Consider the following 19,518-nt stretch of genomic DNA (forward strand, 5'->3'; position numbering starts at 1 on the left):
CCCTTAGTGCCAATTGGGCATCTTTTAAATGCCACGGCCTACCTGAGCATTGTTTCTGACCATGTCCATCCCTTTATGGCCACCATGTACCCATCCTCTGATGGCTACTTCCAGCAGGATAATGCACCATGTCACAAAGCTCGAATCATTTCAAATTGGTTTCTTGAACATGACAATGAGATCACTGTACTAAAATGGCCCCCACAGTCACCAGATCTCAACCCAATAGAGCATCTTTGGGATGTGGTGGAACGGGAGCTTCGTGCCCTGGATGTGCATCCCACAAATCTCCATCAACTGCAAGATTCTATCCTATCAATATGGGCCAACATTTCTAAAGAATGCTTTCAGCACCTTGTTGAATCAATGCCACGTAGAATTAAGGCAGTTCTGAAGGCGAAAGGGGGTCAAACACAGTATTAGTATGGTGTTCCTAATAATCCTTTAGGTGAGTGTATATTTCATATACTCCTTACTTATTGTATTGTATATTGTGTATTCTATATTGTGTGTATTGTATATAATTATCGTGTTGTGTAAGTATGTGTACATTTGATTTGTAAATTGTGTTGTGTAAGTATGTTGTTTATTGAAATTGGTATATGTCTCGTCACTGTCATGACTGCTATGTTGCTCGGAACTGCACACAAGAATTTCACCTACTGTTGCACTTGTGTACATGGTAGTGTGACAATAAAGTGATTTGATTTTGATTTGATCATGGTAAAAAGGTAAGTGCGATGCACCCGTCGTGCATAGTGCCCACTGTACAAGCCTCTGGAGGCAGTATTATGGGGAGTTGATTCAATTAATCGGGTCTAGGCTCAGCAATGATATGAGGCAATACAATTAAGTCAGCTGACTACTTGAATGTACTGAATGACCAGGTTATCCCATTAATAGATTAATTCTTCCCTGACAGCACAGTCATATTCCAGGATGACAATGCCCAGATTCATCGAGCTCAAATTGTAAAAGAGTGGTTGAGGGAGCATGAGGAATAATTTTCACATGTGTATTGGTCACCATGAAGTCCTGACCTTAACCCCATTGAAAGTGTTTGGGATGTAATGAAGAAGACTTTGTGCAGTGGTACAACTCTCCCGTTATCAATACAAGATCTCAGCCAAAAATCAAAGCAATTTTGGATGGAAATAAATTAAGTGACATTGCATAAGTTTGTCGAAAAACAATGCCACGACAAATGCATGCTGTAATCAAAGCTAAAGGCAGTCCAATGAAATATTAGAGTATGCAACTTTTTTGGCCAGGCAGTATTTACACACTGAATGTCAAAACATTATGACCACCTGTCTAATATCTAGCTGCCTTGAGACATCACACAGGTCACATAAACTATAACACATAGACTGTATCTCCTAGATATCTCATAGAGGATGTGTCTGTTCCCCGAACTACCAACCACAAAACCCTCACTAAATCATTTAGAAAAAATTTGATTAAGGTCAAACTTGAACAAAACAAACAAATTAAAGATACACATCATATAAAAATAGGGCTACTAAAGATTAGATCTCTTTCTACTAAAGCACTAATTGTTAATTAAATTATTACAGATCATAGATTGGATGCGCTCTGTTTGACTGAAACCTGGCTTAAACCGGATGAATATATTAGTTTAAATGAATCTACTCCCCCAGGTTATTCTTATAAACATGAGCCTCATCTGAAGGGTCGAGGAGGTGTTGCTACAATTTACAGTGAAGTTTTTGGTGTTACTGAGAGGACAGGATATATATGGAAGTCTTTTGAACTAATAATGCTAAATGTGACACCTTCAGATATAAATAAAAAATCTCTGTCCTCTTTTGTCTTTGCAACAATGTATAGATCACCTGGGCCTTATTCAGATTTCCTAATTTTTTATCAGATCTTGTAGTTACTGTAGATAGAACTTTAATTGTTGGTAAATTCACCATAGATAATGAAAATGATACATTGGGATTAGCATTTATCGATATTCCCAACTCATTGCCATAATCATACGCTAGATTTAATTATATAATATGGAGTTGATGTTGATAATATAGAAATTCTGCAGCAGAGCAATGACATCTTGGATCATTACCTCGTCTCTTGTATGCTTCAGTCAGCTAATGTTATTCAATCTACACCACACTATCGTTCAGGTAGAAGTATTCTTTCGAACACTAAATATAGCTTCACTAATAATCTCCCAGATCTATCTCATACACTCAATAAATCCCAAAGCCCAGAAGAACTTGATGAAATAACAAACGCTCTTGATAGTGTTGCCCCACTTTGATTAAAGAAAATTTTAAGAAATAAGCCCTGCACCATGGTACAATAATCACACTCATGCTCTCAAGAGAGCAGCTCAGAAAATGGAGCACATGTGAAAAAATACAAAATTAGAAGTATTTTGTGGTGCATGGAAGAATAGTGCCTATAGCTACAGACATGCACTAAAAGTTGCCAGGTCAGCATATTTGAGTAAACTCATAGAAAATAACCACAACAATCCTAGGTGTTTACTCGGTACTGTGGCTAAATTGGTTAGGAATAAAGCCTCAACAGAAGCAGATATTACATCACAGCACAAGAGTAATGACTTCATGAATTTCTTTACAGATAAAATTGAAATAATCAGAAATAAAATTGGAATTATGCAATCATCTGTCATACCACCTCAGAAAACAGTGTCTAATAATTTCCCTCACATGCAACTTCAATCCTTCACTGTCATAGGTCATGAAGAGTAACAAAACGAAACATCAAAAGCCACAACATGTTTGTTAGATCCAATACAAACGAAGTTCTTAAAAGAGGTATTTCAGAACCTCTTCTTAATAGTATTAACTCCTCGCTATGCTTAGGACATGTCTCAAGAAACTTTAAAATAGCAGTTACCAAACTGCTTATTAAGAAGCCACAACTTGATCCTGAAGAACTGGCAAATTATAGACCGATTTCAAATCTCCCGTTTATGTTGAAAATACTAGAAAAGGTAGTATCCTCCCAAATATGGTCTGCACCAGATTTGCCAGTTGTTGCTGTGAGATGTTACCCCATTCTTTCACCAAGGCACTTGCAAGTTCCTGGACATTTCTGGGAAGAATGGCCCTAGCCCTCACCCTCCGATACAACAGGTCCCAGTTGTGCTCAATGGAATTGATCTGGGCTCTTCACTGGCCATGGCAGAACGAGCAGTATGGCTGGTGGCATTAAGGCTGCAGGAAGGGTACTCGGGAGGATGTCGTCTTCCCTGTAATGCACAGCTTTGAGATTGCCTGCAATGACAACAAGCTCAGTCCGATGATGCTGTGATGCACCCTCCACCTCCAAATCGATCCCGCTCCAGAGTACAGGCCTTGGTGTAACTCTCATTCCTTTGACGAAAAACGTGAGTCTGACATCACCCCTGGTGACACAAAACCACGACTTGTTAGCGAAGAGCACATTTTGCAATCCTGTCTGGTCCAGCGAAGGTGGGTTTGTGCCCATAGGTTGATGTTGTTTCCGGTGATCTTTGGTAGGGACCTGGCTTACAACAGGCCTACAACCCCTTAGTCCAGCCTCTCTCAGCCTATTGCGGACAGTCTGAGCACTGATGGAGGGGTTGTGCGCTCCTGGTGTAACTCGGACAGTTGTTGTTGCTATACTGTACCTGTCGCCCAGGTGTGATATTCTAACATACTGATTCTGTGCAGATGTTGTTACATGTGGTCTGCCACTGCGAGGATGATCAACAGTCCTTCCCGTCTCCCTGTAGCACTGTCTTAGACGTCTCACAGTACAGATATTGCAATTTATTGCCTTGGCCACATCAGCAGTCCTCATGCCTCCAAGGAGCATGCCTAAGGCATGTTCACGCAGATGAGCAGGGACCCTGGACATTTTTGTTTTGGTGTATTTCAGAGTAAGTAGAAAGGTTTCTTAAGTGTCCTAAGTTTTTATAACTGTGACCTTAGTTGCCTACCATCTGTAAGCCGTTAATGACTGTTCCACAGGTGCATGTTCATTAATTGTTTATGGCTCAATGAACAAGCATGGAAAACATTGTTTTGAAGATCTTTATTGAAAAAGGGATGTTTGTTTTTTGCAGAGTTTTTATAATTATCTTCAAAATTATAAAGTGTTTGTATTTGTAAACAAAGCTAAATAGAAAATTGACAACAATGTTCAGGACATTTTACTGGGTATCTTGCATTTTGATGCTATGGAATTTATTTTCAGTTGATAAACATATCTTTATCCTGTGATGACCATTAATACTACCTTATTTCTGTGCATTGTTAGGGGTTTAACAGTTATGACCCGGACCAGATATGGAGAAAGAAGACCAGGAGTCGAGAAGTTCAATTAAAGAATCAAAAATTTACTGAAGTATAGTCTGCAGTGAAATTGGTAGAGCCAGCGGCAAAGTCTCACGAGGAGATCGAAAGCCAACTCGTACCTTACACAAAATCTTACATCAATTATACCATTTGCAAGGACGTACATTCCATTATTTTACTCCTGATTGGCTAAAAGACCATAAAGTCACAACATATAGACAGCTATGCGGCCTATCAACATTAATCAGCGCACTTGTCGTCCGAGCCCGAGATTTACATCTGAAGTGACCTCGCAGATGGTCGGCCTGGTGTGCATCCCTGGGTTCAAAACCTGGGTAGAAGGTCAAATGCACACACAAAACACTGACGAACAACAGTTCTTCTCTGGGCACAAGAGAGCCACAGCACAACGTTATCAGGCCATTTAAACCAAAACAGAGAGATAAAATATTCACTCCTCGGGCAGAGGAGAGGGGTAGAAATAACATACATTTCTTCCCTAAAGAAATAATAAGAGAAAATCACACTTCTACTATTCAGGTATTATTACATAGGACTTTAAACCATATAATTAGTCATGGAAAGGTAACAATCAAACACAGAATACATCTGGAACCTATGTTTAACGCATTCTCCCTTGAGAGGCTGGAGAGCATCACAGATAAGCTTATCCCCAAAAGACCTTCAGCCTACGTGCAGGACAGAGAGAAAGACTCTGGAATGTTCCTAAAAGAGACTAGTTAGCATTCAACACACATATGATTCAAAGTATATTTCAGTTATGCATAAGAAAATAGAATTGATTATGTGATCATGCATATAGTTAATTCATCACTTTATTAAAGAAGTTAAGCAACAGAATACAGATAGATATTGATATAAAAGGATATATATATATATATATATATATATATATATATATATATATATATATATATATATATATTATTGATATATCTGAAGAGACAAGGGATTTTGACCCTCACCCTTCAGCATAAACAGAACAAATGAATTGCTGCTGAAGGATGACTGAGAAATTCCCAATTCATCGAGGTAACTGCATTCCAAACTAAGTTTAAAATAATGAAGTCTACCACAGCAAAATAATCCCCCTACAGGTACACCTAACCAAACACACCCAACATAATTGAAGCTTAAACTGTTCAAATAAACAAGTCCATTTATTAAAAAATATAAAGCTTAAAAATGCAAAACTTTCAACTGATTCAAAATGACAAAGTTTTTTTTTTTTTTTTAACGAAACACCTCATTTGTCATTTGATGGTGCATCGTCATTCCTGCCTTTAAATGCAGAGCATGGCTCTTCCTCTGGTGCGCAACATGATCCTTGGTCTCTGCTGGACTGTGAGAAGCCTAGATGCTGAAGAAAGCCATGGACACACTCCATGGACCAGGAAAAGCATGAATGCTGCTGATATTAATATTTTGCGTAACATGTGGCATTCAGCGGAACGCTTGACTCTGAGGTGTACCACCCCTTTATTTTGCATGAATTTCCAGGTGCATCTTTAAGTCTGATGCCAATGTAAATAATTTTTCTGCATGGATCGCAGTTAAATAGCTTTAATCAAGAGTGATAGATTATTTTGGAGTGTTTTTTCACAAAAGGATTCACTCCAGTGTGAATTCTTAAATGGTTCTTAAAATGTACTTTTTGTCCGAAATGCTTTCCACACTGAGTGCATGTGAAAGGCTTTTCTCCAGTGTGAATTATTTTGTGCGTCCTAAGGCTTCCCTCTTGTGCGAACCTCTTTCCACACTGAGTGCATGTGAAAGGCTTTTCTCCAGTGTGAATTCTTTTATGCATCCTTAGGCTTCCAACTTGTGAGAAACTCTTTCCACACTGAGTGCATGTGAAAGGCTTTTCTCCAGTGTGAATTCTTTTATGCATCCTTAGGCTTCCAACTTGTGAGAAACTCTTTCCACACTGAGTGCATGTGAAAGGCTTTTCTCCAGTGTGAATTCTTTTATGCATCCTTAGGCTTCCAACTTGTGCAAACCTCTTTCCACACTGAGTGCATGTGAAAGGCTTTTCTCCAGTGTGAATTCTTTTGTGCGTCCTAAGGCTTCCCTCTTGTGCGAACCTCTTTCCACACTGAGTGCATGTGAAAGGCTTTTCTCCAGTGTGAATTCTTTTATGCATCCTTAGGCTTCCAACTTGTGAGAAACTCTTTCCACACTGAGTGCATGTGAAAGGCTTTTCTCCAGTGTGAATTATTTTGTGCGTCCTAAGGCTTCCCTCTTGTGCGAACCTCTTTCCACACTGAGTGCATGTGAAAGGCTTTTCTCCAGTGTGAATTCTTTTATGCATCCTTAGGCTTCCAACTTGTGAGAAACTCTTTCCACACTGAGTGCATGCGAAAGGCTTTTCTCCGGTGTGAATTCTTTTGTGTGTCCTAAGGCTTCCCTCTTGTGCGAAACTCTTTGCACAATGACTGCATTTGAAAGGCTTTTCTCCAGAATGAATACTTTTGTGTGTCTTAAGGCTTCCCTCTTGTGTGAACCTCTTTCCACACTCAGTGCACGTAAAATTCTTCTCTCCAGTGTGAATTCTCTGGTGCCTCTGTAGATCTACTTTTTGTGGAAAACTCATCTCACACTGAGGGCAGGTGAAGGAATTTTTGTCTCTTCAAGCTATTTGTGAGAAAATATTTTTCTGTGAGCAAATAACAGATTCTTCATCAGTTATGACATTTTCAGATTTATGATACTGGTGGTATTTCTGATCCTTGTCATTCGGTTCTTGAATTTCCTCTTTCACTTCCATCAGGTCTAAAATGAAGAGTGAATAGTGACATATGTGAAATACAAAATTCAGTTGAACTCTTTAATGTCAGTAAACAGTGAGGCCAAGTATCTATCTCTATACTATACAGTATCTATTTTTATGTTATCTTTGCTAAGGTTAGTTCTGTCATTACCATGTTGATATAACAAAATCAGGTAGATTCTGGTATTGTTTATCTTATTTTACCACTTCTATAATTTTCCAACAACTACAGCTGCAAGATCTAGCATACAGTCTGAAGCTTGGTTACTTCAATTTTCATCAAAACAGACATTAGAGGAATAAAGAATGGACACAAACCTATTTGTACCTCAGTATCTTCAGTTTTTATTAGCAGAGGCTCTGCACAACTCAAGTCTTCACTCACCTCTTTAACAGACATCATTTTTGCAACAGTATAGCAGTAGACTTTGGAGGTTACACTTGGGAGTTGTTCCTCTTCATATGCCACCTTATTCCTCTTCCTTCACCTGTAGGATGATGGGAATATTTCCAGGATTTATTACTGAATTGCAGTTGAAGGAGCTTCACTGAAGGCGTGAATTGTGAATGCTGTGTGAAATGTTGATGTTATCAGCTCTGGCTGATTTACCATTTTAATATCAGTGTGTTGCCTTTGAGAGGTGCTACAATTAATCTGCACCGATATGACTATGCAAAGGTACTCAGAAGGCTGCTTAAATATTTTTATCAAAGAATATTTGACATTATTATACATTGTCAACATATTCTAGAAATTAATACTGATAAAAAAAAATAAATAAAAAAAAATACAATAAATAGCTTAATAAACATCAGTACTGTATGTTTAGTACAAGTCAAATGCTGACCATTAAAATAAAGCATAGATAAAAATAAAATAAATAGCTACATTAACATCAGTATTACTGTTTAGTATCAGTCAAACGCTGACTATATTAATACCTCCGAGACAATAGATAAACAGCGGTGTTGCACAGTATTCTGCTATACAAGTTATGTGGGAAACTTTCAATGGTGGAAAAGAAGACTTTAAAATATTACATTTTGTAAATGCAACGACTGAAATTGTTCGGTTGAAGGGGGTACCAAACAGTGAATACTTAACAAAACAGTTTGATGAATACATGTTGACTCATTAGTTTCCACTCAGCTGACAAGCAATGAAAGTAGCTGTGTGGTTAGCTATAAGCTTGTTATCACAGAGAGTAAAAGACAGATGTTTATTTTAATTTACAGCAATGTGTTTCACCAAATATGTAAAAATATATCATATCAACACTCAACAGACACAATCCACCACCGCACCATTGTCTGTTAGCTCAGCAGTTTTTTGCAGCTCGCAAAAAAGATGCTCAATCTGCAACATTACTTACTGCACTGACAAACTATAGCTAGCTAACATAACAAACAATAGCGAAGATAAAAACGAGTGACATAGTTGTCAGGGACAGCTGATGGAATTGACAAGTTGAACAATTTTGATAGGCAGTACTTTTTTTAATGTAATTTAAATCTCTATGTATTTTTTAATATCTTACAGAAAATTTAAGTTGATATTTATATACACTTAATTTTGAACGCTTTGTTTGGCAGTTAAACAGTGTGACCTCTTGCTGAGGACAGGTTAATTAGCATATCTGAGAATGCGTTTTAAAAATGATAATGAAATTATTTAAAAGTAGAAGTAGCGCCTAATACATGCCCCAAGTATACACATTTCCTTTAGATTGAACATTTTCAGTATTTTTATTAAGAATTTATTGATTTGCTAACAGAAATATTACTTTTATATAAGACGTTTTGTCCCTTATCTCAAGAATCAGTGTTATTTAATATAAATATCTGATCTGACCAAGTCTCAAATACTGCTTTTAAATTTGCTGACAACTTAGAACGCTTCCGTTTTCATATTTGTTAATTTGAGAGTACTGTGAGTATTAGCCTGTGAAGTCTAAACATAGAAACAGTGTGGTTTGGGCTCATTCTTCATGAGAAAAAAAAGGAAAGATGGCATATTGTAACTTACGGCAGATGATCTTGATTCAAACAAGTCTGAACAACATGCAATATGATGTGTAAATCTTGATATATTCCTCGAACAGTGTCATGACATGGTGGCTAATAGCTATTAGCATCTCTTTGGCAAATTCTGTCTTCTGAGCAGGGTTGCCAGATGCCAGCAAGGTTTTCCAGCCCAAAACCTCGTCAAAAACCGCGAGAATGCACAAAAAAACCGCCCAAATTTGTATTGGCTTGATTCTCGCTATGGTTTCTCATTTAAACACATGATAATCATTAACGAGTTTTAAATTTATTATTGTATAATAAATAAAATAAATATATAATAAATATTTATTTTTATATAATAAATAAAAAATAAATCTTGACGTATTGTTTATGACTTTTTGCCCCTTTATTAAACATTTAAAATATTCACAAATTAATATGGAAATTGTCGATTTTACTGGTATTCTAAGGCCAAACCAGGAAATTATATTTTTCCCGCAGTGCTGAATGAGAAGAGCCATGTCTCTGGAACAATACAGAGAGGTGATTTAGGCTGTGGGTGATTTTTAGGCTAATAATAATATTGACAATTATTAATGGCGTTTATAAATGAGTTCACTTAAGACAGTAATATGTGTATCATAAAATAATTTATTTTTATATAACTTAACATTTTACAGTTTTTGAAATGTTTTTGTTTTAGGCTTTCTTTTTTATATGTGAAGTTAAATATCTAAGCATTGTAGGCCTATATAAGGAAAATAAGTTTGTGAATATCGTTTCACCAGTCTAAAAACGAATAAAAAGAAAGCATGTTTTTCATTATTCAGTTAAAAGGAATGGACGCAAAAGTACATCGACCTTAGACTTAGCCTATCCGTGCGTGACGTGAGCTGAAGGGAGGGAGTGACTGTTGTGAGTTTAGGGGGCACGTCAGCCAGACCTGTAGTGTGTGTGTGTGTGTGTGTGTGTGTGTGTGTGTGTGTGTGTGTGTGTGTGTGAGTGAGTGAGTAGGCTACAGAGAGTCGCCGAAAGAAGGATCTGAAGTACCGATGTTTCGGGTACAAAAACCCGCCGAACTGATCCAAAACCAGCCCAATTTTTATCCACCCGCCCAAACCCATTTTTACCCGCAAAAAAGATTGCAAAACCGCCCATTTGGGCGGGAAACCGCCCAATCTGGCAACCCTGCTTCTGAGCTCGATTCGCTTCAGTGAAACGGATGCGCTTCAGTCTTCTTTTGGTGTTTATTTGCGGTTAGTAAACCAGCTTTTGGTGCATTACTGCCACCAACTGATCTGGAGTGGCACAGCGATGCAGCTCTCATCGGTAACACATGTGGGGTGGGGTTTGTGTAAGTACTGAGAGAGATAGTAAAGTCAGTTCAAATCACCAATATAAAATATGATCTTCTGGACCTGGTTAAATTTTACACACCCAATCTAGGTTCGTATAAGGAGGGTTAAGAAATTACACAAACCGTAATTAAGAATTGTAACAAGAAAAGGCAGCTTTTACTTTCTCTGACGAAGTAACTCACTCACAACAAGATAAATAAGAGGTAAGTAATATAATACATACGTGAATTAATAAAACAATGTTTAGTGAACTAAATATAGAAATTCAATAAATATTGAATTTAAATATTAATAAATATTAAAATAATTATTAATGGTTCATGAATAAGATATATACACAATATTTACCTGTTATATTTTTCCTTTTTTCCTCCAAGGTTAAAATCAGTTTCTGATTATTATTAGTCCAATCCTGTTGCCTTTATAAAGCTCAAAAAACATCTATCTAACTTTTTATATATTTATCTTTTGCCTGAACATTTTCTAATGACATAGTTTGAATGCCCATTTCATGCAATTTTGAGTGCAATACTTGCCTTCCATTGAATACATTTTATCTAGGGTGACCATACGTCCTCTTTTTCCCTGACGTGTCCTCTTTTGCGGACCTTAAAAAAGCTTCCGGCCGGGATTTCTACATTTGCGAAAGTGTGCGGGATTCTGCTTTAGTTGCATTATGATGTGCATCTGGTCTAATACTTCATTGTGTGTGTGTGCGCGCGCATATTTGCATTGCTTTAACCCCTCTTTGTAAGTCGCGCCTTCTCGCACACCAGTTGGTCAATTATAAGAGGCTTGCAGCAACTATTGGCCAAATTCCTGCCTGCCAATCTCTGTCTCTGTTTGGCATCAAACAGTTTCAGCTCTTGCATTCTCGGTGTCATCTTTATTCAAGTCCTTTACATCACTCGCTCTTCACCTCCCTACTGCCTTCTTATATTACAGGAGAACTAGAATCACTATACTACGTCCCTCCCTTTGTTTAAAATTTAAGTTTACAACTTAAACAAGTTATAACAAAAACTTTTCCTTGTCAGAAACTTCAATTTACCTTTAACACATTTTTTTTGTAACAGAACTTTGTTTCATTGTTTTAACACAAGTTTCTTAGAATCAGAATACACATTTCAAGTAACCATATCCTTAAACTTTACAGGCTTCTTCACAACACGACCACATCTAGTCATGATTTGTTTTTTGCCTGCATTAACAATGGTACATGTCTCATGTGTTTCACATTTCTCTTAATCAAAGAGTCATCCTCTGTATTTACAAGATCAAATGAGTTATCTGAAGTCTTGCTCAAAAGTACATACTTGGTATCTTTGAACTTTGCCTCCAATTTTCCTTGTTCCATGTTTGCAACATACACAATATCTCCAACATTGAAGAAATTATCTTTTGCTCTGTTTGTTTTATCAGCATAGTCTTTCATTTTCTCTTTGTATGTTTGGTGATGTTTCATTACATTCGGTGTACTCATTTCTTTTGACAATTCCACACTTGGCAACTTTGTTCTAATATCTCTTGAGAAAATTAGAAAAGCTGGAGTTTCTCCCGACGCGATGAGAAGTTGCATGGTAAGCCATCAGATTTTTTGGAAGCTCCTCCTTCCACTGTTCATTTTCACACTTGCTTGTTCTAAATGCCTTCTTGAGATATCAATGGAATCTTTCAATTTTCCTGTTACTCATTGGATATTAAGGCGAAGCATTACCTGCATTCTTCAGAAATTTTTCACATTTTTGACTGACAAACTGTCTCACATTACAACTTCAGAAGGATATCCAAAACATTTTCATTAGTTCCACAATAACTGTTTGTGATGAGATGTCACATATCACTACTATGTTCTAAAACGTTCAACTGCCCAAACACAACCTAGAGCTTCACTCTCTATCTGTGAATATCGTCTCTCTGTAGCTGTTAAATATCTACTTGCATAAGTTACTGGCTTGTTATGTCCATCCTCTTGCTTTTGTATCAGAATCACTCCGAGACCTACATCACATATGTCGGTGCATTGAGCTGAAAATATCCATATCACCTCTGTCGTGTCTTTCTTTGGTATGAGCAAGAGATTGGAAATCCATTCAACTCCTTCATTGACTTCTTCTATCATTCCTTCATCGATCATTTTGTCAAGCTTTCTCTTTCTGTGATACGGTACTCTTCTCAATCCCTGAGCAACAGGTGAAATCTTTTCATCCACTGTGACTTCATGGGAATATCCTGCAATTTGCCCAAGTCCGTTGAAAAGTGACTAATTTGCCAATTTACTAACTCTATCTGGGACAAATTCAACTTTGTTCACAGGCGACATCTGTAAAACTCCCACATCAAAACAAGCTTTTCTTCCCAGCAGTGGCTCTACAATTCCTTTTATCACATAGATGGTGTCTTGAATGCTTTTGTCGTTGTATGTTAGGCAAGCATAAAAAAACCTACACATTTCAGAGAAATCTTTTGTCCATAAGCAAAGAATCTTTTGTTCTTCTGTCTCTAAGTTATACCTTTCTGAGCAAAAATAATTTTGTACAGTTAATACAAGAAATATTTCTTACTGCCTGTATCGATTAACATTTTGATCTTTTGTCCTTGCAGTTTTATAATTTCTTTCCCTTAAGCATCGATGGAATAGACGAATTCTTCTGAATCATCTGAATCAAACTCTTTCACATTTCTTACCGGTCTTTCTTTGAATGCTGATTTGTTTTTCATTTTGTCCATTTTCTGATCTGTTTCTTTCTTTCTACACATCCGTGCAAAGTGACCTATTTTTTTTATAAAGACATTTCGCTGTCTTTGCTCCACATTCGTTGGAGTGATGTGTCGCTAACCCGCAGCTTGTAGCATTTCTCATCTTTGTTCGGTCTTTCTTCTTTTGCATGTTTTTGGTGCGTGCAATACTTTTGCTTAGTGAAACGCACGTGACCCTCTTTCGAATAATTTGACTGCTCTGTAAGCATTTAGGATTTAGCTTGTGCCGCTTCAAAGAGCCGTGCAATCTTTAATGCTTTATCCAGAGTTAATCCTTCCTCTTGCAGCAATTTATCACGCAGTTGTTTCTCTTTCCTCTTTTCCACCAGTTGATCTCTTAACATGTCTGACTCCAAAGCCCCAGACTCGCATGATTTGGCTAACTCTTAATGAATTAAAAAAATGTATCCACTGTTTCATCCGATGAGCTGTATGACGTAAATGTATGACGTTCCATCACAACATTTCTACGAGGAGTGAAATATGCATCCAGTGCGGCCAAGGCCAAACACCACATTAGACTGAAAACATAATGACAACACACACACACAGATTCAAGGTCTCTCTCTCGGCAACTCTCTCTACTGCAGCTCTGCTCCCAGCTTTATCACGGCATCATTACTCACAGTTGCGCAAGATCATTCTCTCAATGTGCACACCTCGGCCTCGGTCATTATTTCTTTTGACCAAAATTAAGTCATGTTTTGCCCATGCTTTACTCCCAATATAAGGGTTTTAACACTTAAGTTATCCCAAAAAAATACATTATTTATTATTATTATTATCATTGGAATAAACATTAGTAATATATTTCTGTAATGCCCAAGTGGCAATTCTATATGGTCTCAAGCCTTTATTTTTACAGTGAAAAAAAACTGAAGGTAGTGTTTGGTTTCCATTGACAACAGCTTTAACAAGCTCTGGTGCTCCCTTCAAACATCTGTACTATTTGGCAACAATCTACTGGCAGCGATCTTAGACCCTAGGCACAGCGATCATTTTTTAAAAACAAGACACTAAATGATGAGCAACAGAAATGCTGCTGAGGCAACTGAATAAGATGAGAGCACCAGAAAATGATGCAGAGACAAAGAGACAGAAGCACCACTTCGCTGCTGGATATTTTTGATGTAATTCTTAATGAAAACTTGACATATAAGGGACATAAGAAACCATTCCAGTAGGACATACTTTAAAGGTAAATTAATGTAACTCTGATATTTTAAAATGCTTGACCGATAAAAGCTGATAAATACCTTTTAAAATAAAAACAGAATTACAACAGACCAACAACACATTTTAGTTTGCCATTTTTATATAGATAGAGTATATATAATTCTTTACATCTGCCATTTTTTTCTCCCGTTTTTCTCCCCAATTTGGAATGCCCATTTCCCAATGTGCTCCTCGTGGTGGCGTAGTGACCCCAATCCAGGCGCGGAGGACGAATCTCAGTTGTCTCCACATCTGAGACGTCAATCTGCGCATTTTATCATGTGGCTTGTTGAGCACTTTACCTCTCCTCTAGTCCTTACAAGATTACTTCGGCTTTGTTACATTACATACTACATTACTGTGGCAGGGCGGAGGGCGGGGCCAGGTCGTGATCCTACACACCCGGTCCCGGGTTTCAGCACCAGTTTAAATTGATCAATGGAAAGGAGGAGGCGAGAACCGGCTTTTCAATATAAATAATAGTTTAATGATAAACTCAAAAGACAACATAAACACACATGACAGACATGTCCGTAAACGAACTCTCTTTCCCGCACGATCCTCTGCAGTCAGCCTTTATCCCTCACGGAGGCATAATTAGCCTAATACGGGACAGGGTGTGTAGGATCGTGACCCGGCCCCGCCCTCCGCCCTGCCACAATTACATTGGGCCAAGTAGTTTTGGCTTTGCACACATTAGCAGTTTTCAAGCCTACTAAGTCCCGTTCATGAGGGACTTACGTAAAGGACCTAGTCCGGGTTTGGCTCTGAGGGCTACCAAACACATTGCTCAGTATTTTGGATGGAACATGGCGGGCCTTGTGACAGCAGAGCATTAATTGTGGTTTACTCTCACGGACATCCGTGATATGGACAAGTACTTTTAGTTGAACGCCCCAGTGTCACATGCAGGACTCTTTGAAAATGGCATTCAATCAGTGGTGGAGAATTTCTGCACTGTAAAGCAGCAGACAGCTTCTTTACAGCAAATCCTTCCTCGGCGGGCTCTCCAAGGTCTTTGCAACATTCTAGTAGAGAGCCACAAAGGGCTATGATTATGAGTTCTGTGCCTCCTCTGAAGGATTGGGGTCCACATACTTTCCCCCCAACATGCTTGCAAGACTGGCTCAGCACCATTCAAATGGCCCTCTGGCCAGCCAAAGCAAGCATCGTGTGCTCAGTGCTCACTGAGGGTGAGCCCCCATTCAGCAGAGAGGATTGTACAAATACTTTTAGGTTGAGTTCCTCTGCAGTAGATACATTTCAGGGCCCTCTTTGCACATGCTTGGGTGTAACAAAGGTAAAACATTGTAAATACCCACTCAATCAATTGCAGTAGCAAGTCCCACTCCACTGTGTCATTGCATGTAATGCAGCTGCCAAAACTAAGCCATCTTATGGTTACTCAGTGCCACAGCACAACAGAAAATCATGCTATCCTTTGTTAATCCCACTGTCTGCCTGCATATCAGCCTGCCAACAGTTACAAACGGTATCAAATTGGGTAATTTGAAATGGTTATGTCATTCAATTCAGGCGGGCACCACCTGTATTCAACAAGGTAACTCCTACAGTAAGCTCAGCAAGCCCTGTTTTTGCTTCAAGACATTCACAATCTATTGCAGAAAGGGCCAATAGAGGAACTTGTGGGCTGTGGCTTGTGCTCCATTTTGGTCTTGAGGCGATTTAATTGTACTATAATAAAATGTCACTTCAGGAGGCTAATGCACAAACAGAAAATGTTGCAAATTCAGCCAGGGGACTGGTTTTTGACAATATGTTTGAATGGCGCTTATTTTCACATTCAGATTGGACCGAAGCATAAGAACATTCTCACATTCGCTTTTGGGGTCAAAGTGTATAAATTTCAAGCGGATGTTGTCAAGCCCTGTTGACATGCAGACAGACCATGTGCTGTCTCTTTGAGCTGTACCCATCCCTGTTTGCATGAATCTGGGGGCGGATCTCTTGTCCAGACATGGTCTGAGACCCAGGGAATGTACATTTCACCCTTTGAATGTGAAAGAGATTAGGAAGGAGGTTTGACACATTGTCCCCTCTGGTTTTCCCTCTCACTCCTGGCCCATCTGGGTGTTAGTGCACCAGTGGCCGACGGCACTCCTGTCTGCGTTTCCACCAGTCAGTCTACTTCCTTTGGTTCTGGAGAGGGTTGAATAAGTTGGGGTTCGGATACTGTTAGTTAAGCTGTACTAGCCCTCCCACATGTGGGTCTTTCCCCTGGAGGAGGCTCCTTGGGAGATACCATTTAGGAAAGATATGTGGTCTCAGGAATGGGGCAGCATTTGGTACCCCCAGCCAGACTTATGGAAGTTATGGGTTTGGCCACTAAACAGGGTGCTCTCTTGAATGATGGTTTATCCCCCACCGTGGTTGATTTCATTTTGAATGATAAAGCCCATTCTAAAAGAAAGCTATATATGCTTAAGTGGTGCATTTTTGCCTCTGGGTGTTTGGCATGAGGTGAGGACCCAGTTTACAGTCTACTGGCTCAGTGATATAATTTTTACACAAGCTTTTATTTTTCAGGTTGCCCCGGCAACAGTTAAAGTTTATAATGGCCGAACACGCGCATGTGAATGGGGTTTTGATTGGTATACATTTACTTGTCACTCGCTTTATGCGCAGGCTAAGGCCCTTTCGTCCTGTCCACCTCCCTTAAAATTGTTCTGCCACTGGCATTGTTTGGATTGGTGATTTACATTTACATGGGATTATGGAAGGTAGTTTTCAGACCTTGCTTGGGTTATTTACCCATGGTCGTTTCTACCCCGTTACCCTCGCAGGTTATTACTTTGCAGTCCTCCACTCCTCCCCCATTTGAGTCAGATGAGAGTAAGGTTGCATATGAGGAATGTAATTTACCTTCGCCTATGAGTATTCAGGCTCATTCTATGAGGAGTGTGGCATCCTCATGGACTTTGGCTTGAACTGCATCCTTTGAGGACATTTGTATGGTGGCAGGTTGGGCCTCTTCATATACTTTTGTCAGATTTTATTAAATCTGGATGAGGGTTTAACTCCTGCTTCTCATGTTCATTCTACTGATACTATGGTGTTATGGTATAATATTCCCAATAAATAAACTCTGATGTAGTCTCGAAGGAAACTACGAAAGGAAACGTCTCAGATAAGTATGTAACCCTGGTTCCCTGAATAGTCTGCGTAGCTGGCCATACTCCCTGGTTGCTGCACAGGCTCGTGACTCTTTCAGAAAACCTGAGAGCATGATAACAAGTGGATGCTTATAAGGAGCCTGTGATGTAGCTCCTTACTGGGCATCACATGCTTGTATAGGGCTTCAGACCTTGTGGCCACCTCAGTTTTTCCTATGTTTCAGGTCTGATGCAGCATCTCGTTCACTACTCGGGGAACAACCGTTACATATTAAACAGAGACATAATCCACTCTACATTGTTTGAATTAATTTGAAGTGCGCTACCTTTTGTTTTTGTAATCAGGCTCTCAAAACGTCGATTTATATATAGATTTAGATTTATTGGCCAAGATATCAGTTAATTGCCTCTAAATATAAAGAATAATCAGTATTGGTATCAGACAACATTTCCATATCGGTGCATGCCTAATAAAGATGCAGCATAGAGGAGGAAACATCAAACTGATCTTACTGATATTCTTTTTTTTATTTATAAACTCCAAAACTTATCGCTGACAGGGATCAATGATGAACTTGATGTTGTAGATATACTTTTATATGCTGAAGTTTTTCTTCCCACATGAAGTGCAGTGGTACGGCTTCTCTCCAGTATGCACTCGCTCAAGGGATTTCAGGTGTCCTTACATAATGAAACTCTTTCAACAATGTGAACATTTGTAAGTTTTTTTCCAGTATGGTTTCTTTGGTGCATTTTCAGTTCACAATCTCTGGAAGCTTCTCTCCAGTGTGAATTATTATGTGATTCTTAAGGGTTTTCTTTTCTGTGAAACTCTTTCCACACTGAAGGAATGTAAAAGGCTTCTCCCCTGTGCAGGGTTGCCAGATTGGGCGGTTTCCCGCCCAAATGGGCGGTTTTGCAATCTTTTTTGCGGGCAAAAATGGGTTTGGGCGGGTGGATCAAAATTGGGCTGGTTTCGGATCAGTTCGGCGGGTTTTTGTACCCGAAACATCGGTACTTCAGATCCTTCTTTCGGCGACTCTCTGTAGCCTACTCTCACTCACTCACTCACTCACTCACACACACACACACACACACACACTACAGGTCTGGCTGACGTGCCCCCTAAACTCACAACAGACACTCCCTCCCTTCAGCTCACGTCACGCACGGATAGGCTAAGTCTAAGGTCGATGTACTTTTGCGTCCATTCCTTTTAATTGAATAATGAAAAACATGCTTTCTTTTTATTCGTTTTTAGACTGGTGAAACGATATTCACAAACTTATTTTCCTTATATAGGCCTACAATGCTTAGATATTTAACTTCACATATAAAAAAGAAAGCCTAAAACAAAAACATTTCAAAAACTGTAAAATGTTAAGTTATATAAAAATAAATTATTTTATAATACACATATTACTGTCTTAAGTGAACTCATTTATAAACGCCATTAATAATTGTCATTATTATTATTAGCCTAAAAATCACCCACAGCCTAAATCACCTCTCTGTATTGTTCCAGAGACATGGCTCTTCTCATTCAGCACTGCGGGAAAAATATAATTTCCTGGTTTGGCCTTAGAATACCAGTAAAATCGACAATTTCCATATTAATTTGTGAATATTTTAAATGTTTAATAAAGGGGCAAAAAGTCATAAACAATACGTAAGATTTATTTTTATTTATTATATAAAAATAAATATTTATTATATATTTATTTTATTTATTATACTATATATATATATATATATATATATATATATATATATATATATATATATATTTTTTTTTTTTTTTTTAACTACAGCATTTGCAGTTCAAATTCAAATTTTGGTGTTCAACTTTGCGTTTTAAAAACACAACAACCGTTAATTTTTGATTACAGGTTAAAAAAGGAAAAACGAATGGACGCAAAGTACACGGACCAATG

General features: G+C 38.4%; 2 protein-coding genes across 7 annotated transcripts in view; both read right to left on the bottom strand.

Moving 5' to 3' along the window:
* LOC127648804 (gastrula zinc finger protein XlCGF8.2DB-like) overlaps nt 1–19,518 on the bottom strand; it is a 399,553-nt gene that overhangs the window by 33,289 nt on the left and 346,746 nt on the right. The gene's annotated exons all lie outside the window — the stretch shown is intronic.
* LOC127648812 (gastrula zinc finger protein XlCGF57.1-like) lies at nt 4,339–9,262 on the bottom strand. 6 transcript variants are annotated; one of them, XM_052133588.1, is made up of 4 exons: nt 9,137–9,262; nt 7,496–7,598; nt 6,593–7,112; nt 4,339–6,424 (listed from the first exon to the last, which is right to left on the bottom strand). In XM_052133588.1, the coding sequence occupies exons 3-4, from the start codon at nt 6,931–6,933 to the stop codon at nt 5,908–5,910; spliced, it is 858 nt and encodes a 285-aa protein (XP_051989548.1). In that variant the 5' UTR covers nt 6,934–7,112; nt 7,496–7,598; nt 9,137–9,262; the 3' UTR covers nt 4,339–5,907. The 6 variants fall into 6 exon arrangements, with proteins under 6 accessions (XP_051989548.1, XP_051989545.1, XP_051989547.1 ...); XM_052133585.1 differs by having other exon boundaries at nt 4,339–6,508; XM_052133587.1 differs by having other exon boundaries at nt 4,339–6,256; nt 6,425–7,112.

The sequence above is a fragment of the Xyrauchen texanus genome, chromosome 9, assembly GCF_025860055.1.
Source record: "Xyrauchen texanus isolate HMW12.3.18 chromosome 9, RBS_HiC_50CHRs, whole genome shotgun sequence".
Lineage (NCBI taxonomy): Eukaryota > Metazoa > Chordata > Actinopteri > Cypriniformes > Catostomidae > Xyrauchen > Xyrauchen texanus.